At 46.7% G+C, this 24,089-nt stretch overlaps 1 protein-coding gene and 1 long non-coding RNA gene across 4 annotated transcripts; one reads left to right on the top strand and one right to left on the bottom strand.

Moving 5' to 3' along the window:
• The first annotated feature begins 3,053 nt into the window (after window positions 1-3,053).
• On the top strand, window positions 3,054-20,938 carry LOC117670269 (glutamine synthetase-like). Of its 3 annotated transcripts, none has more exons than XM_034425317.3 (7): window positions 3,054-3,206; window positions 11,298-11,472; window positions 12,816-12,977; window positions 14,579-14,725; window positions 17,693-17,820; window positions 18,682-18,881; window positions 20,498-20,938. In XM_034425317.3, the coding sequence occupies exons 2-7, from the start codon at window positions 11,307-11,309 to the stop codon at window positions 20,856-20,858; spliced, it is 1,164 nt and encodes a 387-aa protein (XP_034281208.1). In that variant the 5' UTR covers window positions 3,054-3,206; window positions 11,298-11,306; the 3' UTR covers window positions 20,859-20,938. The 3 variants fall into 3 exon arrangements, with proteins under 3 accessions (XP_034281208.1, XP_034281209.1, XP_034281207.1); XM_034425318.3 differs by lacking the exon at window positions 3,054-3,206 and adding an exon at window positions 4,278-4,850; XM_034425316.3 differs by lacking the exon at window positions 3,054-3,206 and having other exon boundaries at window positions 11,274-11,472.
• On the bottom strand, window positions 19,906-22,816 carry LOC117670262 (uncharacterized). The gene is made up of 2 exons (XR_015730240.1): window positions 22,745-22,816; window positions 19,906-22,662 (listed from the first exon to the last, which is right to left on the bottom strand). It is a non-coding gene; the product is annotated as an uncharacterized LOC117670262 (long non-coding RNA).
• Window positions 22,817-24,089: the final 1,273 nt, after the last annotated feature.

Here is a 24,089-nt window from a genome sequence, read left to right as displayed (position 1 = left end):
CTGCCTCCGGAACCTCCAGAGCAGGGGTGAAATCCAGCAGGTTCTGACAGGGTCTGGAGAACAGGTAGCGGAAATTTTGAGTAGTTCGGAGAACCGGCAAATGCCACCTCTGGCTGGCCCCAGAGTGGGTTGGGAATCAAGATTTTGCAATATCCTTCCCCCAGGAGTGGGGAGGGAATGGGGATTTTGCAATATCCTTCCCCCAGGAGCGGGGTGAAAATGGAGATTTTGCAGTATCCTTCCCCTGCCACGCCCACCAAGCCATACCACGCCCACCAAGCCATGCCCACAGAACCGGTAGTAAAAAAATTTGGATTTCAACACTGCTCCAGAGTCGCACCTCATCGAGGCAGAGGAACAGGGGGAGCCTGTTCCCGGTGCACGCATGCGCAGAGCTGCCAGAAGGCAAGAATAGTTAAAACAAAATGGACGACTCTGGAGTAGGGCTTGGAGATGATTGGTCCCTCCCATAAGACTTAAAAGAGGAGCAAAAGCACGTGGGCCTTTACAGGAAGCAACGTTTGTTCATTCTGTTCAGTTTAAAGTCGGAAGCTCTGTTTGGTTCTGGACTCCGTGTGGCTTTGCCAATGAGGTCTTTGGCAGCGTGTCAAGGGAGATAAAGGTGGTGATTATCAGCCTTATCCCGAAGGACTCTTTACAACTACTTGGGACTCATCTGTGAATGAACAGAATTCACAGCTGATGTAACAAAAGAGGTTTTTGGACTACTCGTGTGTTTTACTGACTCAGGAATGGGGGGCATTGAATTATGGATGTGGGCACGCGTGCAACTCCTCCACGCTCTGCCCACTTTTGGCACACAACGGCAGAAAGGTTAGCCATCCCTGGTATAGGGTCTCTGCTCGGGCAGAGGGTTGGACTAGAAGACCTCCCAGATCCCTTCCAGCTGTGTTATCCTGTTATTAAGTAGCAGCTCTTTGGATACCCCTCACCTAGTCCTGACACCCTTTCTCCTCAAAGGTCATGCCTATATTTGGGCCTGTTGCAAAAACATCACCGCTCTCGGGAGATGTAATCTGACTGAACTTTTGCCAATATCGGAGAATGGCGTTTACTTTGCTTCGGGCTCCGCTGTTCCTTGGTGTATCCTTGCTTGTGACCCCCTCCAACCCAGGCTTTCAATATTTGTCGTACCTGCCCCCAAGGGGTACAGGGTGAAGGCGGAACCACATCTCTCCTTCTTACCCTTCAGAAGATCTCTGCCTGAGGGAAGGAAAAAAAACTTCTTTTTTTCATGTTTTATTTATTTAATTTATTTATACAACATTCGACTTCCATCAAAACTGTGTGTGAGCTGGGTACGGTTATTTTTAAACAGTCAAAATCCACATATTTGTTGTAGTATTCATCACCATAATATTGATAATATATGACAATCATACTTAACATCATCTTCTTTAACAACTCTCCACATTAGCATTTCCTCTTTTTATGTCTCCTCCTTTCTAACTTCTGTTTTTATTGTCTAAGGTAAAGGATAAAGGTTCCCCTCGCACATATATGCTAGTCGTTCCTGACTCTAGGGGGCGGTGCTCATCTCCGTTTCAAAGCCGAAGAGCCAGCGCTGTCCGAAGACATCTCCGTGGTCATGTGGTTGGCATGACTCAACGCCAAAGGCTCATGGAACGCTGTTCCCTTCCCACCAAAGGTGGTCTCTATTTTTCTACTTGCATTTTTTACCTGCTTTCGAACTGCTAGGTTGACAGAAGCTGGGACAAGACACGGGAGCTCACTCCGTTACGCGGCACTAGGGATTCGAACCGCTGAGCCACCATTGTCTAGCCATTGATAAAATACATCCCATATCAAAAAATATTCAGTTTCGTCTTTATCCTTAATAGCGAGCGTTAATCTATCCATTTCTGCGCATTCTAATACTTTCTTAATTACATTCTCCTCTTGACGGGGAATCTCATCATTCTGCGAAGTAAAATTCTTAGAAGGTACAGTAAGAATTTGGATAGCAAAGAAATCCAGAAATCCAAATCAATATGAAAGGTGCAAATTGGTGTGAAAGGGGGAGGAGGAGTCAGGATTCGATTCAAAAACAGCTCAAAAATTTCAAGGACGTTGAGAATATTTTAGAAAGTCCTTTTCAGGAGTCAGAAATGTCAGTGGAAATGTTATCAACGAATGCGTTTTATCAGCTGTCCACGGCTGCAAATCGAGAATAGATTTGTTCTTTCAGTATTGTTCAATAATTTTCTGAACTCCGTGTTCCTGATACGCTGATAACTTCTATACCCTGGCAACTCAGAAGGAGTGGAGGAAACACACACGCAACCACAAAAACAGAGCCTTGGTAGAACAGTGGTTTAATGCACCCTGTTATTAACACAGCTGCCTGCAATTTCTGCAGGTTCGAATCTCCGCCAGGCTCAAGGTTGACTCAGCCTTCCATCCTTTCTAAGGTAGGTAAATTGAGGACCCAGTTTGTGGGGGCAATAAGCTGACTTTGTATAAATATACAAAAAAAGGATGAAGGCTATTGCTGAGCACATTGTAAGCCGCCCTGAGTCTCCGGAGAAGGACGGCATATAAATCAAATTAAAAAAAAAATAAAAAATACTGCATTCTAAGGGACGCAGTGCTCAGTGGCTAAGACGCTGAGCTTGTCGATCGAAAGGTCGGCAGTTCAGCGGTTCGAATCCCCGGTGCTGCGCAACGGGGTGAGCTCCCGTGACTTGTCCCAGCTTCTGCCAACCTAGCAGTTCGAAAGCACGTAAAATCTCCTCTTTAAAACCTCCACGAGCTCCTGAAACCTCTGGAGGGAAGTCCTTCCGCTTTTTAATTGTTCTCACCATCTTGAACGAAAGTTTGATCAATGAGGCTCAAAGAGGACTCAGATCATCTTTTCGGGACCTCGATTGTTCAGATGGACATAAAAGACAACTGATGAAGCGCTTACTTGTAGTGAAGGCAAGCCAGCTACCGCATCCGGCCATTGTTTCGTTTAACAATTCCTTCGGAATCTAAGCATTTATGACGTCATCATCGGTCCCCTTTTTCCTTGCTCTCTGCTCTTCCTCTGAGCCACAAGTTGACCAGACACCCATCCTAACACCACCCAACCCACCATGAGGGAAGCTGACTAGAAAACCCTGGTTGTTCTGAAACAACTGCCCCTTTGTTGGCAAGGAACTTTTTTTTCTTTTCTTTTCAGATTTCGGACATTGTGAACAAACGTGAGTCGGTTGGTGGGCGAGGAAGGATGGGGTGATTGAAAGGGAACATGAAAGAAAGATGCCTTAAAAAGTATTTTTAAGTGCCAGTTGAGTTGAGGCACTTGACTGAACTTTGTGGTTAAGGGATAATTATTGACGGAAGAGAATATTTGCAGCTGAAAGTGGAACTGTGGGGTCCTTGATGCTCTCTTGGTTATTTCAGAGACGTTTCATGACCCAACTAGGGAATATTATCAGTCGTAGAAGGGATGGTGTCTGCAGAGTGGAAGAGAAGGAGAAGCAGAAGGAGGGGGAGGAGGAGGACTGTGGTTTGCTTGCAAACATTTCGTGACCCAACTAGGGAACATCATCAATGCTAGAAGGGAAAGAGATTTGTGGAGAGGAGGAGGAGGAGGTGGTGGTAGTGGAGGAAGTCTGTGGGATCCTGGGTGCTCTCAAGCTCGATTGTTTTCTTGCAGACATTTCATGACCCAACTAGGTTACGCCATCAGGGCTAGAAGGGAGTGGGGTTTGTGGGATGGAGGAAGAAGAGGAACAGGAACAGGAGGAAGAGGAAGAGTGTTAGATCCTAGGTGCTCTCTGACCTTGGTGGTTTTCTTGCAGACATTTCATGACCCAACTAGGTTACGCCATCAGGGCTAGAAGGGAATAGAGTTTGCTCTTCTTTTTTTTATATACCAGTGACTTGATAGTTCCTGGTTGCAACTGCACCCGTTCAGTTTGGCTAAAAACATCGTTTCCAGGTGCCCCCTTAGTGGCAACGGCCCCTCAACTGCATTGCCAGAGTCTAATCTTGAAGTCGGCAGGACTGGATTCACCGTGCTTGGTGCCATTTGGTAAATCAAACAAACGGGCTGAGCCACTCGGCTGTCCCCATCTCTGAGGCCATAGCAACCGCCAGCTACGGCTGTAGCTGTCAGCCAAAAGGTTCAGTCACACACCCACACACACCCCACCTGAGATCTTGGCTGTCAGGTGCCTTATCAGCACCCAAGGTGTTCTTGGCCACATCCAAGGCAGGTGGGACGGCATCTCCCATCACCCACAGCCAATGCACTTTTTCGTACACAGGTAGCAAGATCTGGAAATGGGTTCCTGGCAGAAAATGGTGTGTGTGTGTGTATTGTGGCTTTCCTCCAGAACCAAAGTCTTTAATCCGTCTTGGGTGGCCTCAGTTTCCCTGTTGACCCTGGTCTTGAGGACTAGGAAATTGACTTCCCCTTGTAAAGGATGGGAGTCCAGGGGAAAGGAAGTCCAGGGGAAACGCAGTCCGGCTCCGTTGTCTCCAGGACTCTGTCGCTTTCGTTTTTCAACGCGGCCTCAAGGGCGTCGTAACGAGTTCCTCTGGGCATGTCTAGAGCGCCTTTTCCCTTCCTCAAAGACTCTCTGAGCTGAGGTCGCCCGAGGGGATTCTGAGCAGGGATTCCCCCTTCGCCTTCTCGTTCTAACCCAACCCACGGCTCCGCCTGCCTTGGTCCACGCTCCTCCTCCTCCTCCTCTTCCTCCTCCTCCGAGTGCTCTGGGTAGGCGGGAAGCCAGCCCGCCCTATAAGAGAGGCAGCCGGTGCCGGGAGCCGGCCGCTGCTCCGGAGCTGTGCCCCGAGATCGCACCGCAGGAACAGCCCAGGTGCCCCTCGCCAAACAGGTAAGCGCGTCGCGCCGGGACGCGCGGATCTTGGCGCTCGATCCTGGGGCGGAAAGGAGCCCTGGGCGGATGCGCGCCTTCACCCTCCCCAATTCCCCCATCCCCATAACTTAGCAAAGCGCTGGGGGAGAAAACTCTGCGCAATGAAGCCCTTGGAAAGAGGATGGCGCGCTTCCTTACTGTACTTTTCCTCCTGGCGGAGCCCACCTCTCCAAAGTTGCGTCCCATTGGGAGGGCAGTTTCTTCCCCCCCCTCGCTTAAAAAACCAGCCGATTGTCATCTTAAGAAGAACAGGGAAGGGGTAGGTTGGGGTGGGTTGTGGGGGGTCCCCTCCTGCCCAGGTTTCTGCTTGGCGAGGGTCTCTACCCAGTTGAGCCTTGCGCAAATACGCACGGCTGCTCCACGTGGCTCCGGATGCCCGGAACTTGTCTGCTGTCCAGCCTTAGCCAACTCGATCCTAAGAGCCCCTCGGGCCGCCTCTGTTGGGGGCCAGCTCTTCCAAGGGAGACCCGGGCCCACCGGAGCAGGGAGGGAGGGAGCAACGTTTCGGCTTGAATAAGTCTGGTTTTTCCAAGGGTCTGCAAAAGGGACAGAACTTAAAATCACCTGGAGAAACAGCCGGAGCATTTTCGTCCTTAGCGTCTGGAGGGCATCACGTTGCCTTCTGGGGGTGGGGGGTGGGTGGGGGGGAGGCGAGGAGCGATCCTATGATTAGATTAGATTAGATTTATTAAATTTGTATACCGCCCTTCTTCCGAAGGACTCAAGATGCTCTTGTCCTTCCTGCTTCCCAGAAAAGTTAATAGTAACATCTCCTTTGATCTGTTCAGAACTGTATCTCCAGATCTTCTCTCTCTCTCTCTCTCTCCCTTTCTCTTTCCCTCTCTTTCTCTCTCTCTCTTTCTCTCCCTTCCTCCTTCCCTCTCTCTCTCTCTTCCCTCCCCCTCCCTTCTTTCTCTCCCTCCCTCCCCCCTTTCTCTCTCTTTCTCCCCCCCTCTATCTCCCTCTGCCTCTCTCTCTCCCTCCCTCTTTCCCTCGGCAGTTCGGTGGTTCGAATCCCTAGTACAGGTCTCCTGCGTGAGCAAGGGGTTGGACTACATGACCTCCATGGTCCCTTTCAACTCTGTTACTGTTACTATAAGTCCCCCCCTCTCTCTTTCCCTCTCCATTCCTCCTTCCCCCCTCTCTTTCCACCCCCCTTCCTCTCTCCCCCTCTGCCTCTTTCTTTCTCCCTCCCTCTCTCTCAATTGCCGGCATAAACGGGGAACTCAAGCATCAGGTTGGATGATGCAACTCTGAGCTGGGCGCTAAAAGATTGCAGTGGAAATTTTAGAAAGCTGGGGTAGCCCCCCCTCACCCCCCCAAGACTAGCACCCTTCCTATGGTGTCAACTTTCCACAGTCTCTTAAGAGCGGCTGTCCCCCTCCGAATCTTGTCGTCCTAAAGCCTCAACAAATGCATTCGCTGTCCATCTTTCCCTGCTCCAAAACAAAAAATAAATAAATAAATTGCAATGTCTACCGTGTTTCCCCGAAAATAAGACCCTATCTTACATTTTTTTTTGTACCCTGAAATAAGTGCTCGGCCTTATTGCCATGCGCTCAAAAGCCCTGATTGGGCTTATTATCAGGGGATGTCTTATTTTGGGGAAAACAGGGTAGTTGTTATTCCATTAAACATCTTCCTATAAATAATCTTGTTCTAAGCTCTATAGGGAATCTGCTGAAGGATTCAGAGCAAACCCCACTTAACCAAAAGAAGAAGAGTTTAAAACCCAACAATCTCACGATTTTTAATCCTCAAAAGGCCGTTTGGCTTGATTTGTTAGGAGGTTAACTTAGGCCACTGGTGGGAAAACATTTAGCGGATGCCCTGGCCTTTAGTGACGGGAACGCCTTAGATGCAAATAGGTTGGCGGGAAGGGATCTGTTGACACCACTTCTCTCGAGATGCACCTGGAAGGCGGCTCAACAAACCAACATTGGCTGTTTTGCTGATAAGAGTAGCTTGCAAAAGGATTCGTAGCCCCCGTTCCCATGCTTGAGTGAACAGTTACAAGCCTGCTTTGCAGAAAAGTAAGAAAACGGAGCTAAGGGACTATGTTTCACCTGCAACAAAAGCTTATTTTAACACTGGGCCTCTGCTAAATTGAACAGTATTGCTCCTGGCATTAGCACTGATAATGTTACCTGGTCAAGTAATGAAACGTCTGTAAGAAAACAACCGAGCTCAAGAGAGACACCCCTCATTTCAACCCCGAGCTACAAATATATTCCTTTATTAATACCGTTCCTAACCTGTATCTGAAAGGGACGCGGTGGCTCGGTGGCTAAGACGCTGAGCTTGTCGATTGAAAGGTCGGCAGTTCAGCGGTTCGAATCCCTAGTGTCGCGCAACGGGGTGAGCTCCCGTGACTTGTCCCAGCTTCTGCCAACCTAGCAGTTCGAAAGCACGTTAAAAAACTGCAAGTAGAAAAATAGGGGCCACCTTTGGTGGGAAGGGAACAGCGTTCCGTGCGCCTTTGGCGTTGAGTCATGCCGGCCACATGACCACGGAGACGTCTTTGGGCAGCGCTGGCTCTTCAGCTTTGAAACGGAGATGAGCACCGCCCCCTAGAGTCAGGAACGACTAGCACAGATGTGCGAGGGGAACTTTTACCTAATCTGTATCTTATTCCCTCCAGGGAGTGATAGAGGTAAATATTCAGATAGATTTTTACATATGCTAAACAGTTCTTATCTTTCTTCTTTCTCTCCTCGTTCCTCTCCTTTTTTTTTTTTTTTTTTTAAAAAAGGGTATTTTTTGCAGCATTGCCAACTTGATGCTTCATTCTGTAGGAGCTCCAAGCTTGACTGATTTGGCCGGGGCTTTGTTTCTATTGATTCTGACTTTCCTTGGCACAGTCGTTTGCCTTCAACTTTACAGCTGTCTTCTTCGGTTGGACTTCAGATAACACCGTTTGTTTTTCCACTTCCTGGTGTCGTTTGGTGATTGCCGAGCATTTCCTGGTGCTCGGCTGAATCACAAACCGCATCGCCAGGAATCCGAAGCAGTAAATGTTGGCCTGGTTAGCTGTGCTTGATGCGTATCTCCTCTGTTTAAACACCTGGGTTTGTACAACATGCTTAACCAAATCAGTCATGATTTTATCCGGGTGGGATTTCCTTTTCAAATATTGTTCGGCTTTGAACAACTGGAGGCTTTGGAGATTAAACTTACTGTAAATCTCTCCACCCAGAATGAAATTTCCATTCTGATGCAAAATTGACAAATTTCTCTCTCTCCTTCTCTCTCTTTGTGTGTGTGTATGTATCTCTCTCTGTGTGTCTTTTTTCTCTTCTTCTCTTTCCTTCCTTCCATCTTTCTGCCTCTCTGTCTCCCCTATCTCTTTCTCCCTCTCTCTCTTCCCCTCTTTCTCTCTCTGTCTCTTTCCTTTTTTCTTTCTTTCTTTCTTTCTTTTCTTCCTTTCCTTCTTTCCTTCCTTCTTTCCTTCCATCTTTCTGCCTCTCTGTCTCCCCTATATCTCTCTTTCTCCCTCTCTCTCTTCCCCTCTTTCTCTTTCTCTCTCTGGCTCTTTCTTTCTTTCTTTCTTTTTTCTTCCTTCTTTCCTTCCTTCCATCTTTCTTCCTCTGTCTCCCCTATATCTCCCTTTCTCTCTCTCTCCCTCTCTCTCTTCCCCTCTTTCTCTGGCTCTCTCTGGCTCTCTCCTTTTTTCTTTCTTTCTTTCTTTCTTTCTTTCTTTCTTTCTTTCTTTCTTTCTTTCTTCCTTCTTTCCTTCTTCCTTGTTTCCATCTTTCTGCCTCTCTGTCTCCTTTATATCTCCCTTTCTCTCTCTCTCCCTCTCTCTCTCCCCCCACTCTCTCACACACAACACAGATACACAGCCACTGATATGCATTTTTTCTTCCCCATTCCTTTCCCAAGGACAGTATCAAAAGGCTACTTCCGGAAACCTTCAGGCACATCTTTTCTGCCTAATCTCTTCTTAGATGAATTTAATCAAATTTAAGTAGGGTGGAGAAGGGGGTAACCCTTCTAAAGCCAGGACTTTGGCCCCCTGTCCTGCCCCACCCCCCTCCCCTTTGTTTGGAGTAATACTTGAAGTTAATACTCTTCCTTAAGAGACCTTGATAGCAGAGTATTCTGTTTGGAGATTTTCTTTAGCAATGCCAATGATATCCAGAGCTGTTTGTTGTAAATGTGATAAGGGATTTAGATAAGCTTAAATTAGAACCATGGAAGGCTGGCACAACAGGAACTGAAGGGCCATTTCTTAATTATTTATTAAACAAATTTATATAACCTCTGTCACTCCAAGTGACTTACATTACTTCAAGAACTCTGTTCTGGATCCAGCTACAAATTCTCTCAATTCAATTGGTAAATAAACCCCTTATGGTCCCTTACTGGTGCAAGGGATCATAAGGGACATATAAGGGATGCGGTGGCTCTGTGGCTAAGACGCTGAACTTGTCAATCGAAAGGTCGGCAGTTCAGCGGTTCGAATCCCTAGCGCCGCGTAACGGGGTGAGCTCCCGTGACTTGTCCCAGCTTCTGCCAACCTAGCAGTTCGAAAGCAGGTAAAAAATGTAAGTAGAAAAATAGGGACCACCTTTGGTGGGAAGGGAACAGCGTTCCGTGCGCCTTTGGCGTTGAGTCATGCCGGCCACATGACCACGGAGACGTCTTCGGACAGCGCTGGCTCTTCGGCTTTGAAACAGAGATGAGCACCATCCCCTAGAGTCGGGAACGACTAGCACGTATGTGCGAGGGGAACCTTTACCTTTACCTTTATACTGGTGCAAATGTATTGGTTTAATGGGAGGGCCGATGCTTATCTCCTTTAAAAATAGACTCCTATTTTTAAAGAAGCAATTTAGTCACTTTGGTAAAACTCCCGCCGCGGGCATTTTCTTGAGAAAGGGCATTTTGATTTTCTAGAACGGGGGTAGACTTTGAAAAAAATTAGATTTGAAGCTTAATGTCATCCCAAAGCTTTTCCAGGCTGACCTACTTCACTGGGTTGTTGTGAAAATAAGGCTGGGCAGTGGGATAGGATTCTTGTCCAGCCTGAGAGTGACAAAACCATCTCTTAATGTGTGTTACGGGATTATGTCGAGTGTCAAACTGGAGTAGATACTTCCTCGTGGGACCCAAGGACATTCCTGCAGGGTGCTCGGGAGAAGGGACTGGAGTCACCTAGCAATTATTCTGATTGGACCCCGTGACCAATTGTTTTGAGAAAGCGATAAACTTGCACTTTTATTTAGATGGAAGACCGCGGGAATATTCAGAGTCGGTTTTCCGCCAACCCGTGCCAATAGAACATATCCAGTAAACCTATTCTTTGAGGAAAGAAATTGCCTGCTTCAGAGTTTGGTTTGCTTAGGAGTGTGTTACTTGAAACCCTGAAAAAAGCAAGAATAAGTTTGAAATTTATTTTTATTTTATTTCCAATTTATATACCGCCCTTCTCCCTGAGGACTCAGGGCGGTGTACAGCCAGAATTAAGAACATGAAATACAAATATTAAAAAACAATTAAAATATATATATAAATTTGGCCCAAAAATTAAAAATCACAAACCAATTAAAACATTTAAAAATTTCTTCTTAAGCCAGCCCGGCTTGCTGGAAAAAATGGGTTTTAAGGGCACGGCGGAAGGCACTGAGGTCTTGGATTCTCCTTATCTCTGGGGGCAACTGATTCCAGAGGGTAGGTGCCCCCACAGAGAAGGCCCTCCCCCTTCTTGCTACGAGATTCTTTAAAAACAGAGGAGGTTTTGGGTTGCCAGATTGGGAGTTGTATTACCAGGCATCACATGGTTTGGAAGAATGACTATATCTGAGATGTAGATGATTATTAATTTCGGAGGGACATGACTTGCAGCTGGGGTGGCATGCTTTCCTATGGGATGGGAAAAATAAAATACATAGATACTTCCAAGGATACTATACCCCTGTTTCCCCGAAAATAAGACATCCCCAGATAATAAGCCCAATCGGGCTTTTGAGCGCATGCGTTAAAATAAGTCTCCCCCTGAAAATAAGACCTCCCCGAAAACATTTAAACGCAGAGCTGGAAATCAGGTAAGATGGCAAGAGGAGTCCCATCTTGCTCCATGCACCCCAAAATAATAAGACCTCCCTGAAAATATTTAAACGCAGAGCTGGAAATCAGGTAAGACGGCAAGAGGAGTCCCATCTTGCTCCATGCACCCAAAATAATAAGACCTCCCCGAAAATAAGTCCAAGCGCTTATTTCAGGCTTCAAAAAAAAATATAGGACAGGGTCTTATTTTCGGGGGAAACACGGTATTAGAAATGCATGATTGTTAGTATGGGCAAAAATTAGAGAACAACGCTGTTTGAAAATTACTCGGAACTCTGATATCCTCGTTACCGCGAACCTGACTTTGAAGGGATGTATCTACCTTTTCTCCTCCAGGTTGCCACCATGTCTGTGTCACACAGTTCCAAGCTTAACAAAGGGGTCAAAGACCAGTACATGAAGCTACCCCAAGGGAAGAGGGCCTTGGCCACGTACATTTGGATAGATGGAAGCGGGGAAGGCCTTCGCGCTAAAACCAAAACCTTACCCCAGGAACCAAATTGCGTTGAAGGTGAGGTTGAACACCGTCTACTACTCTCTTCATCCACCATTGCACATCTCGGGTTCTCCGAGGGGCGGGAACTTTCCCGAGTGCTCAAAACTTACTTTTTAGTAAGTTGTTTCAGGCAAACGCAGGCCGTCCTCAAGTTACGACCACAATTATATATCTTCTTTTAATGACCCCATAATCCCTTGCGGCGTGGAGTCTGGGCAACTGAATGGAGCTAGCAGAATGTTTTTTAATGGCCGGATGCCCTTCTTGTCACCAGTGCGGAGTTTTGTTCAGCAGATATATTCTCATTGTGCCCAGAGAGCGAAATATCTGCCGCTACCTAGGATCGAACTCACAGCCTCCTGATTGTGAGGCGAGAGCTCCACCTCTAGGCCACCGCACCACTCATACCCTGCGCCATACGCACCGCACCACTCAAACCTACGACCACGATTGACCCCCAAATTTATGTCGCTAAGCGAGACAATTCTTCAGCAAGTTTTGCCCCATTTTACGGCCTTTCTCGCCACAGTCGTTAAGTGAATCACTGCCGTTGTGAAGTTAGTCACCCGGTTAAGCGACTCAGGTCACAAAAGCAGATCACGTGACACCCTGGGACACTGCAAGCGTCATAAGTATGAAGCAGTTGCCAAGAGTCTGAATTCTGATCGCAGGACCAAGGGGAAGCTGCAACGGTCATAAGTGCGAGAAACGGTCGTCAGTCCCTTTTTCCCTTGCCGTTGCAACTTTGAACGGTCCTTAGACAAACCGTTGTAAGTTGAGGACTTAGTTGCCAAGCGCCCAAGTCACCATGGGGAAGTTGCGACTGTCGTAAGTGTGCGGATTGGCCATAAGTCGCTTTTTCCGTTGCCGTTCTAACTTTGAACGGTCGCTAAACGAGTGGTTATAAATCGAGGATTACCTTCGGGCAAAAGGTAATCATTTGGGTGATGGATCAGATGGAATAAGGTGGGCTTCTTCGCTAGAGCCCCATATCGGTTAAGCTATTTTTAAAAAAAAAATCAGGGAAAATCTCCTTCTAAAGTGAGAATGCTGTGCCCACTGGGATTTGAACTGATAATGTTGATCAACCACCTCGGGATGCTTTTGGGTTAAAATGTAGGTGCGCTTCTTACAAAGTCCATTCATGAGTAGAGATTCCTTTGTCTACAGTTAGAATAATTAATCATTGCCTCCAGAAGTGGTGAGTCCTTCAACGCTGGAGGTTTTTAAAGAAGAGATTGGACAACCGTTTGTCTGGAACGGAGTAGGGTTTCCTGCCTGAGCAGGGGGTTAGACTAGAAGACCTCCAAGGTCCCTCCCAAACTCTCTTATTCTGTAATTTTTCAACTCTCCTGCAGAGCTATCAGAATGGAACTTCGATGGCTCCAGCACAGGACAATCCGAAGGCTCCAACAGTGACATGTTCTTAATCCCCGTGAAGATGTTCCGAGATCCGTTTAGCTTGGACCCTAACAAGCTGGTCATGTGTGAGGTTCTGAAGTACAACCGGAAACCGGCGGGTGAGTATTTTTCTCTTCAATGTTCCTTTTTTTAAAATCCCCTTTTTCTCTCCCAAGGGAGAACACCCAGGCCGCTGGCATATCTGCTTTGCTTAAATCGATCGAACGAAATCTAGCACTGATGATGTTCCCTAGTTGGGTAATGAAACGTCTGCAGGAAAGCCACCAAGCTCAGAGAGCACCCAGGACCCCACAGTTCTCCTCCTCCTCCTCCTCTTCTCATACCCCACACCCTTCTAGCACTGATGATGTTCCCTAGTTGGGTAATGAAACGTCTGCAGGAAAGCCACCAAGCTCAGAGAGCACCCAGGACCCCACAGTTCTCCTCCTCCTCCTCCTCTTCCTCTTCTCATACCCCACACACTTCTAGCACTGATGATGTTCCCTAGTTGGGTAATGAAACGTCTGCAGGAAAGCCACCAAGCTCAGAGAGCACCCAGGACCCCACAGTTCTCCTCCTCCTCCTCCTCTTCTCATACCCCACACCCTTCTAGCACTGATGATGTTCCCTAGTTGGGTAATGAAACGTCTGCAGGAAAGCCACCAAGCTCAGAGAGCACCCAGGACCCCACAGTTCTCCTCCTCCTCCTCCTCTTCTCATACCCCACACCCTTCTAGCACTGATGATGTTCCCTAGTTGGGTAATGAAATGTCTGCAGGAAAGCCACCAAGCTCAGAGAGCACCCAGGACCCCACAGTTCTCCTCCTCCTCCTCCTCTTCTCATACCCCACACCCTTCTAGCACTGATGATGCTACCTAGTTGGGTAATGAAATGTCTGCAGGAAAACCACCAAGCTCAGAGAGCAATAAAGAAGAATATTTGTAACTCAGGGTTGAAATGTGCGATCCTTGGTATTCTCTGAGCTTGGTGGGTTTCCTGCAGACGTTTCATTACCCAATTAGGTAGCGGCATCAGTGCTAGAATGGAGTGGGATTTGCAAGGAGGAGGAGGACGACTGTGGGGTCCTTAGTGTTCTCTGAGCTTGTGATTTTCCTGCAGACGTTTCATTACCCAGCTAGGTAACATCATCAGTGGTAGAAGGGAGTGGGGTTTGGGAGGAGGAATTGGAGGAGGAGATTGTGGCGTCCTTGGACTGTTTTTAGGCTGTTTTTTGGCCTGAAAAACACCCGAAAAACGGCCTAAAAACTCGGAAAATGGCCTGATTTTTCAGGTAAGAATGGTAAGACGGCAAGAGAAGTCCCGTCTTGCTCCACGCGCCCCAAAATAATAAGACCTCCCCGAAAATAAGGCCGAGCGCTTATTTCGGGGTTCCCAAAAAATATAAGACAGGGTCTTATTTTCAGGGAAACACGGTATAGGTTTACTAAATATATGTATAGCTGTTTAGGAAGTAAAATACCATATACTTGATCTATAATGAAATAGGAGATCTGTAAATTTGTAGATAGATTAAGGAATATATTGCATTAACTTGAATTTGACGCCAATGTTCGAAACCAGAGACGTTGAGCAATGTCCATTGTTTTACTTTTAAAACTAATGAAATATTTTTTTTAAAAAAAGAGAGAGAGAGAGAGATGCTCTCCAGAAGGTCCCGGGTTCAAATTCTCCCATTCCCGTTTCCTCCCCTTCCTGCAGAGACCAATTATCGGTACACCTGTAAGCAAGTCATGGAATTGGTGAAGGACAGTCAACCTTGGTTTGGCATGGAGCAGGAATACACCTTGCTGGGCATGGATGGACGTCCATACGGCTGGCCCGAAAACGGATTTCCGGGCCCACAAGGTAAGAGGTTGCCGAAAGAGAACAGCTGGCTGGCTGGGCCAAAAAACGCAGGGTTCCCATTCTAACACAGGCAGTCCTCGACTTACGACGCCAGCCGATTCCCAACATTGCGAAGCGAGAACTCTTGTTAAGGGAGCTCTGCTCCGTTTTACGACATCTCCGGCCACTCTGCAGTCGTTCAGTTAGTTCAGGGGTCCTCAAACTACAGCCCGCGAGCCACATACGGCCCGCCAAAGCCATTCATCCGGCCCGTGCAGGACCACGAGGCTATCCCGCCCACATCACCCCACCTATCCGCTGGGTCCCACCCGCCTTCTGGAGGCCGAGGAGGCTAAAAACAGGACACGCAGAAGTCTCGGGAGGCCAAAAGAGAGAGAGGGAGGGAGGGAGAGAGACAAAACACAGCCACATCCCTTCGCTAACCTGCCTTCCACCCCCAGGAGCATAACAAAGTTTAATTTGTGTGTATTGTTTAATGGACTGCTCAATTGGCCACACCCACCCAATCACATGACCACCTAGCCACGCCCCCATCCAGCCGGTCCGGCTCCCGCAACAGTCTGCGGGACGATGAATTGTCCCCCCCCCCGTTTAAAATGTTTGTGGACCCCTGAGTTAGCTAGTCACACTGCCGTTAAGTTGAATCGGGCTGCCCCCCGTTGACGTTCCTGGTCAGAAGGTAGCCAAAAGGGGATCACTCATTTACGACGCGGCTGTCGTAAATACGAGCCGGCGGCCGAATTTTGACCACGTGACCCTGGGGAATGCTGCAGAGGTCGTAAGTGGTGAACAAACGGTCGTCAGTCTCCTTTTTTGGGTGCCGTCGTCACTTCAAACGATCAGTAAACGAACTGTTGTAAGTCGAGGACTGCCTGTATTTCTGGAAGACCCATTGGATTCCTTAATGAATCGGTTGGGACATCAGCTGTACAATCCATCATAATGCAAACCACTTTCAAGATTCCTTCCTTCCTTCCTTCCTTCCTTCCTTCCTTCTTTCTTTCTTCTTTCTTTCTTTCTTTCTTTCTTTCTTTCTTTCTTTCTTTCTTTCTTTCTTTCTCTTTCTTTTTTCCTCTCTCTCTCTCCCTCCCTTCCTTCCTTTTCTTTCTTTCTTTCTTTCTCTTTCTGTCTTTCTTTTTTTCTTCCTCCCTCCCTCCCTCCCTGTTTCTTTCTTTTTCTTTCTTCCTTTTTTCTTCCTCCCTCCCTTTCTTCTTTCTTTTTTCTCCCTCCCTCCCTCTTTCTTTCTTCTCTCTTCCTTCTTTCCTTCCTTCCTTCCTTCCTTTCTGTCTTTTTTTCTTCCTCCCTCCCTCCCTCCCTCTTTCTTTCTTTTTCTTTCTTTTTTCTTCCTTCCTCCCTCCCTCCCTCCCTCTTTCTTTCTTTCTTTCTTTTTCTTTCTTTTTCCTTCCTGTCTTTCTATCTGTCTTTCTGTCTTTTCTTTCTTTCCTCTCTCTCTCTCCCTCTCTTCCTCCCTCTCCCCCCCTCCCTCTCCCTGCCCAAAGTCCAGACAGTAATGGAAAAATTCTCATGGCGAAATCCCCCAAGGACATTGCTTGTCCCCAGCATTACACAAAATGCGGCATGGAAGAACTGGTTTGGTTGCGCAATCTTTTCTTCCTGATTCTTATTTTTTTTCTCCCCCCCCCCCCGCCTCCTATGCACATTTTGGTTCTGGCTTGTTTGTTTTCTTTAAATTGCTAGCAATGGGAAAACAAGAAGTCAATGCAGGTTAGAGTTGACAACATACTGGGGGAAGAATGAACCTAGGTTGGGGGCTGGTGGGGGAATGACAGGAATAGGTTTAAATCAAGGGATTCCTTCCCTAGGAAGAAAGAAAACATTTGGAATTAAACTAATTGTAATTCTTTCTTTCTTTCTTTCTTTCTTTCTTTCTTTCTTTCTTTCTTTTTCTTTCTTTCTTTCTTTCTTTTTTCTTCCTTCCTTCCCCCCTCCCTCCTTCTTTCTTTCTTTCTTCCTTCCTTCCTTTTTTCTTTTTTCTTTTTTCTTTTTCTTCCTTCCTTCCTTCTTTCTTTCTTTCTATCTTTCTTTCTTCTTTACTTTCCTTCTTTCTTTCCTTCTTTCCTCCCTCCCTCCTTCCCTCTGGATCTTTTCTTCCTTCTTCCCTCCCTCCCTCTGAATCCTTCCTTCCTTCCTTCCCTCCCTCTGAATCCTTCCTTCCTCCGTTCCTCTCTTCTCTTTTCTTTCTTTCCTTCTTTCCTTTTCCTTCTTCCCTCCCTCTGAATCTTTCCTTCCTTCTTCCCTCCCTCCCTTCTCTATTGTGTTCTACTCTACTCTACTCTAACCCTACCCTTCCTTCCCATTCCCCCCCCTCTCTCCCTCTCCCTCTCTTTTCCTTCCTTCTTGAGTAACTCATGCCATTGCAAAGCCTGAGGTAGGAGCCAATGCTTTGTAGTCAATTTGGAAAGCTAAAAATACATTTCCTCTTGCTGCTTAGTCACCACGGACAACCCAACTCAGCAAATGAAGTCAAAACCCTGAAATAAGCCAGCTCCCCAAAACTGCACAATCGAACCGTGCTGCGGAAAGATGCGGACACCGCTAACTGTTCATATTTAAAATTTAAAATTTGAAAACTATTCTCCAAAGCACCTGAGGGCAGGACAAGAAGCAATGGATGGTAACTAATCAAAGAGAAAAGCAACTTAGAACTAAGGAGAAATTTCCTGACAGTGAGAACCATTAACCAGTGGAACAACTGGCCTCCAGAAGTTGTGAATGCCCCAACACTGGAAATTTATAAGAAGATGTTTGTCTGAAGTGGTGTAGGGTTTCCTGCCTAAGCAGGGGGTTGGACTAGAAGACCTCCAAGGTCCCTTCCAAACTCTGTTATTCTATTCTATTCCAAAATGGAAATCTCTGTGCAGATAAACAGGAGAGAGAGTTGTAGCATGCCAGACCCCGTGTGTGTTGAGCGTTTATTAACAAATGCAATCCTGCTTTTTCTCCCAGGGCCCTATTACTGCGGGGTTGGCGCAAACAAAGTGTACGGACGTGATATCGTGGAAGCACACTACAAAGCTTGCATGTACGCCGGCGTGGAGATCGGTGGCACCAACGCTGAAGTCATGCCATCTCAGGTATTTGACGATATTGATGCCTGAAAAAAGATTTGAGGGGAGGGCCTGCTTTGTCGTCTCTCGCCCTGCCCATTCGGCATATCCTTCGGCACATCCTTTGCTGCAACATAGCACATTGATGGTGTTACCTAGTTGGGTCATGAAACGTCTGCAAGAAAGCAACCAAGCTCAGAGTTACTGTATATAAATAGGGAGCAAGCCACATTCACTAGCACTGATGATGTTACCTTGTTGGGTGATTAAATGTCTGCAAGAAAAAAACCAAGCTCAGAGATCAGCAAAGACCCCACAATTAAACCCTGCGCTACAAATCCTCTCTTCTGTTGATAATTAACTGTACCTAATTGAAGGGGACGCGGTGGCTCAGTGGCTAAGACGCTGAGCTTGTCAATCGAAAGGTCGGCAGTTCAGTGGTTCGAATCCCTAGTGCCACGTAATGGGGTGAGCTCCCGTGACTTGTCCCAGCTTCTGCCAACCTAGCAGTTTGAAAGCACGTAAAAAAATGCAAGTAGAAAAATAAGGACCACCTTTGGTGGGAAGGTAACAGCGTTCCGTGCGCCTTTGGCATTGAGTCATGCCGGCCACATGACCACGGAGACATCATCGGACAGCGCTGGCTCTTCGGCTTTGAAACGGAGATGAGCACCGCCCCCTAGAGTCGGGAACGACTAGCACAGATGTGCGAGGGGAAGCTTTCCCTTTTTAATTGAAGAGAGCATCTAGTATAATAACTGCTAACTGTGGGTGGGTTTCCTGCAGCTAGTCGCTTCCCCCGGGTCTGATTTTTTGGTTGAAAGGTTACTTAAGAGATACACCATGGAAACGTTTTTTAATACCACTTTTCTCCATGCGTCCCTGTAGTGGGAATTTCAAGTGGGGCCGTGTATAGGCGTTGAAATGGGCGACCACCTGTGGATGGCGAGATACATTTTACATCGGGTCTGTGAAGATTTTGGTGTCGTGGCCACCCTGGATCCTAAGCCGATGACCGGCAACTGGAATGGAGCTGGGTGCCATACTAACGTCAGCACCATAGAAACAAGGCAGAAAGGGGGTATCAAGTAAGTAGTTGAACTTAGAAGTGCAATTAAAGCCGAGAATGGCCCAGTTCGCGAGCCTCCAAGGTGGTTTGCTTTCATCTGGTTTAAAATAAAAGGCAGAGTAGGATTCCCATCCTAATACAGAAGATTCTGAAAAGTGAAATACAAAGATAAAACCGGAAACTTTTCATTTGGGTTTAATGGAAAAAACTGGAACGAGCTCCCCCCCAGAGATACGGAGGATCCCGGACCTGCGCACGTTTCGCCGTGCTCTCAAAAACTTTTCTATTTCAGCAGGCTGGCCTGGCCTAACTCTCCTCTTTTAAATTTTTTAATTCGTGATTTTATAAATTGGGTGTTTTAATTTGTGTTTTGGCCAAAATATTTAATAATTTTAAGGGACTTTTTAATATTTGTATTATCTGTATTTTATCTTGGCTGTTCACTGCCCTGAGTCCTTCGGGAGTAGGGCGGTATAGAAATTTGATAAATAAATAAATAAATAAATAAATAAATAAATAAATAAATAAATAAATAAATAAAAAAGACGTGGGGGCAGTAGTGAGTTCCAAGCAGGCCCCAGTTGTTCTTCTTCCTCACTCATCTCAGCCTCCAAAGGCAGCTGCCTCTCCGGCGGCTGGGAAATGTCGGACGGCCCTGGCTCTATCTCAAAGTCCATCACAGAGCACGCATCAGAGCCTTCCCCAGACTCCAGAACTGGCCCAAGTTCCTCCCCAACCTCCTCATCGACCAAGTCAGCCGCCAGCTCCGCTGGCTGCTGGCACGCCACAACAGTTATATGCAGGAAACTCAAGATGGCGGCCGCTCAGAATGACATAATCAAAGCTCTTCTTCCCAGATGAAAAACAGCTGGAGCTTTGATCATGCCGTGTGATGGCCACCATCATGATTTTCCTGACTATGGAATCACCCTGCCTGCCCTTCTCTTTTCCCCTCGCCTCACCGTAGCTCCTAGCTTCTTTCTAGCCAACATTGAGCCATCACTTCCCATCAAAGGCGCAAAAAAAAAATCAGGACCAATCCATCAGATTGCAGCATAGAAGATTTATTGAAACCCATATAAAAACCATCAAATAAAATTGATGGAAGATTCTCTGTCATCCAGATAGAGTCGTCTGGAAGTTGAATCGTGGCAACTGGGCTTATTATCAAACCAAGAAGATTTTTTTTAAAAAAATTTGATTTATATGGCGCCCTTCTCCGGAGACTCAGGGCAGCTTACAATGCGTTAAGCAATAGCCTTACTATACTTTTGTATATTTTATACAAAGTCAGCTTATTGCCCGCACAAACTGGGTCCTCATTTCACCTACCTTAGAAAGGATGGAAGGCTGAGTCAACCTTGAGCCTTGGAGAGATTCGAACCTGCAGTAAATTGCAGGCAGCTGTGTTAATAACAGGGTGCGTAGACCACTGTACTATCAAGGCTCAAAATTAGTCCAGTTATCAGGACTCAACTTCCAGACCGGTCAATATTAAATTGGTGCCAGATAAAAGTCAATAAAATTCAGGAATGGACTGTTTGTGGGAATGTAATGATTCTAGGCTGCTAACACGCTTAACTCCACCGCCCTAGCTTTGCTTGCTCTTCAATTATACTTTCTTGTCCTTCATAGGGCGATCGAAGCAGCCATCGAAAGACTAAGCAAACGGCACCAGTACCACATCCGGATGTACGATCCCCGAGGAGGCCAGGACAACACCCGAAGGCTAACCGGCCAGCACGAGACCTCCAGCATCACAGAGTTCTCGGCCGGAGTGGCCAACCGGGGCGCCAGCATCCGGATCCCTCGTCAAGTCGGGCAAGACGGCTGCGGCTACTTTGAAGACCGACGGCCGTCCGCAAACTGCGATCCCTACGCGGTCACGGAAGCCATTATGCGGACGACTCTACTCGGCGAAACGGGAGACGGAACTGTAGAATACACGGATGAAACACGGCTGCAAAGGGCCACTCTTGAGCCCCCCCCTCAATGATGATGCACGGCCAACCGACCCTCCCCCCTCCCTTCCTAACTCGTCCGCCCCCGTTAGTAAACGTCTGGCAACTTCAGAAAGATTCTCTTTGGGTTCTGTGGTGTTGTTGACTTCCAAATTCTACCTTTTGGTGTGTTAAGATCATACTAATGAGGTTCCCCAAATTAGAACTTTTTAGAAATTGAGTGGGTGGGGCAAACAGAGGGCAAACTTTCAAACTATATATACTGTATTTTTCGGAGTATAAGACACTCCTAAAAGAGGCTGAAAATTTGCATCTTATATTCTGAATGTAACCCCGCGCTGTGCCCAAAATGGCTACCCGGAAAGGCCCGGAAAACAGCCTGAAAAATGCCCTGGTTTTTGGCTGTTTTCAGGCCGTTTTCCAAGCCATTTTCAGACCGTTTCTTGGGCCGTTTTTGGCCTGCAAATGGCCCAAAAAACTGCCTGAAAACAGCTTGCAAAATGCCTCAGAAAATGGCCTGAAAAGGGCTCGGAAAACAGCCTGAAAAAGGGCCCCAAACCTCCAGTATTGGAACAGCCATAACTTCAAGTTGATTGTGTAACAAGTTTGTGTGTGAGAGAGAGGGAGAGAGCGAGCACTAAATGTCAGAAATGGTGTAGGGTCTCCTGCTTGGGTAGGGTGGAGGGTTGGACTTGATGACCTACAAGGTCCCTTCCCGTCTCTGTTAATCTGTTAAATATCTCAATGTTGGGCATCTCTTGAATGCAGCTGCAATTATTCTCTCTTGCCACAAGAGGGAGACAGGTGTGGTTTGCGTTCTCCCTGCATCTTGCCAAGCTAACTTAACATTACCGTTTTGAAGATACTAATGTGCAATTATAAAAAAAATAATACTGTTTCCCCCCCAAAATAAGACATCCCCTGATAATAAGCCCAATTGGTAATAAGGCCAAGCCAGTGGTGGGTTTCAAGTTTTTTTTACTACCAGTTCTGTGGGCGTGGCTTGGTGGGCGTGGCAGGGGAAGGATACTGTAAAATCTCCATTCCCACCCCACTCCAGGGGAAGGATACTGCAAAATCCCCATTTCCTCCCAGTCAACTGGGACTCGGGAGGCAAGAGAATAGATGGGGACGGGGCCAGTCAGAATTTTTACTACCGGTACTCAAAATTTCCACTACTGGTTCTCCAGAACTGGTCAGAACCTGCTGAAACCCATCTCTGGACTAAGTGCTTATTTCAGGGTTCAAGAAAAAAAATACAAGACAGGGTCTTATTTTCGGGGAAAACACAGTAATAATCAGGGGATCTCATTTCTGGGCATCCAGGGAAGATTCGGAATGGGTTCTTGGTTGAAACTGGGAGTATTGAGTTTTCAAGGCAGCTGTGAAGCCGAGCCAAGTAGGAGTTCGCAGTCCGGTACGTCGAGAATGATATGTGGAATCCCAAGTGTTTGGACCATGATGGACTTCATAGAGAACATGACCAACTCTCTTAATATCAAGAGAGTGGTCCCTAAATAGACTACAAAAACCTGGTGGCTGTGTTGGGACTATTTTTCTCAGGTTGGTTGCTATTAAAGCTGCACCAATAGAAGGAACCCAACAGCTTCTCTTGAACGTCTTTCAGAATCTTCACCTTGATGGTCTTCTACAGCCAGTAGACCTTCCTTCCTGAGTCACCAAGGAGGCAGCGGATTACTTGTGAATTTTTTGGGGAATCCGATGCCACGAGCAAATCACCAGGTTGGACACCTGTCGATGCTGCTCTCGGTGCCTTGAATCACCCGACTGGATTGGCCGAAAAGGGCTCGAGCTGCTTGACAGCTTTGGTCTTCCCACCTGTGAAATGGGCATAAAAATATTTACCTGTTTCATAATGAACCGCTGATTCATTGCTCGCCTCACCGGTTTTCTTACTCACAAATGGTATTTGATGACTTTTTTTTCGTAAGAAAAACCTGGGCTTACACATGCATTCCCCTTCTGGCTTTCCCTGTAGGACTTAAAAAAAAAAAAAAGCACGAGTTTTTTGTTTTATTTGGACAGGAGGAACAAATTGTTACCGAATCAGAGAGTTGAGTAATTTGTAGTTTAAATGAAGCGCCTGCCAAGAATGCTGCTTCTAGGGCGAAGAATAACATTTACGATCAGCAAAGGCAGAAGAAATATTGCTGGCTGGTCTTGAGCATCAAGCCTAACCAAGATCAAACTTGGCTTCAGCTCTTGGATGGAATAACGTCAATTAACCACCTAAAGTACATTAGGAATCTGAAAAACAACCCATACTCTTATCATTTCTTCATCCTAAGCTCCACAGCTTTTTTAGGAAGTCCAAATGCATCCATCATCCTTGAAAAAATTTGGAATCTTTGCTTATCGTGTTCAGAGGCATCCTGAAATTCCAGCCTTGATGCCTGGAGAACTACAATCCTTTTGATCTGACGTCAAGAACAGGTCCTTCTGATGAGTCAACGCAGGCCTGATTCTCCTGGGTCATGGTCTTGTGGGAGATGACATGTCCAGATAATATCTTCTAATTGTGTCTTCTCCTGGTGAACTTTCTGGTTCCTTTAGATCAGGGGTCTCCCACCTCGGCAACTTGTGGACTTCAACTCCCAGAATTCCTCAGCCAGCTTTGCTTCGTGGAATTCTGGGAGTTGAAGTCCACAAGTCTTAAAGTTGCCAAGGCGGGAGACCCCTGGTTTAGATTATGAAATTTCTATCCAACAAGGAGAGAAATTTGAAGCATCTTCCCCCCGCCCCAAACTGATAATGCCACCTGGTCACCTCACTTTGGAGATGTTTCCAAGGTCCTGGCAGAACTCCCGGCCTCCAGGATGACCCAAAGCATTGACGAGGAGATCCTTCCCTCTCACCCTTCCAAATTAAAATTATTCCTGCAGTAACACCTGCCCCCCAGGAAGAAAAAGAAAAGAAAAAAGGAAAGAAGGAAAAGAAAGAAAAAGAAAGGAAGGAAGGAAGGAAAAAAAGAAAGAAAAAAAGGAAGGAAGGAAAAGAAAAAAGGAAAGGAAAGAAAGAAAGAAAAAGAAAGGAAGGAAGGAAAAGAAAAAAGGAAAGGAAAGAAAGAAAGAAAAAGAAAGGAAGGAAGGAAAAGAAAGAGGAAAGAAAGAAAGAAAAAGAAAAAAGGAAGAAAAGGAAGGAAGGAAGGAAAAGAAAAAAAAAAGGATGGAAGGGAAAGAAAGAAAGACTAGGGGGACATGATAGCAGTCTTCCAATATCTCAGGGGCTGCTCCAAAGAAGAGGGA

This window comes from Pantherophis guttatus, chromosome 16, assembly GCF_059756535.1.
Source record: "Pantherophis guttatus breed Tessera chromosome 16, ASM5975653v1, whole genome shotgun sequence".
NCBI lineage: Eukaryota > Metazoa > Chordata > Lepidosauria > Squamata > Colubridae > Pantherophis > Pantherophis guttatus.
The sequence above is the reverse complement of the archived record's forward strand: the minus strand, read 5'-3'. Positions and strand labels throughout refer to the sequence as shown.

Bases quoted from the DNA above. Each gene is read 5' to 3' on its own strand.
- LOC117670269 (XM_034425316.3), top strand. From the start codon at position 11,274: ATGTATCTACCTTTTCTCCTCCAGGTTGCCACCATGTCTGTGTCACAC. The intron at 12,978-14,578 runs GTGAGTATTTTT...CCCTTCCTGCAG, and splicing joins GTACAACCGGAAACCGGCGG to AGACCAATTATCGGTACACC. The intron at 17,821-18,681 runs GTATTTGACGAT...GCGTCCCTGTAG, and splicing joins CTGAAGTCATGCCATCTCAG to TGGGAATTTCAAGTGGGGCC.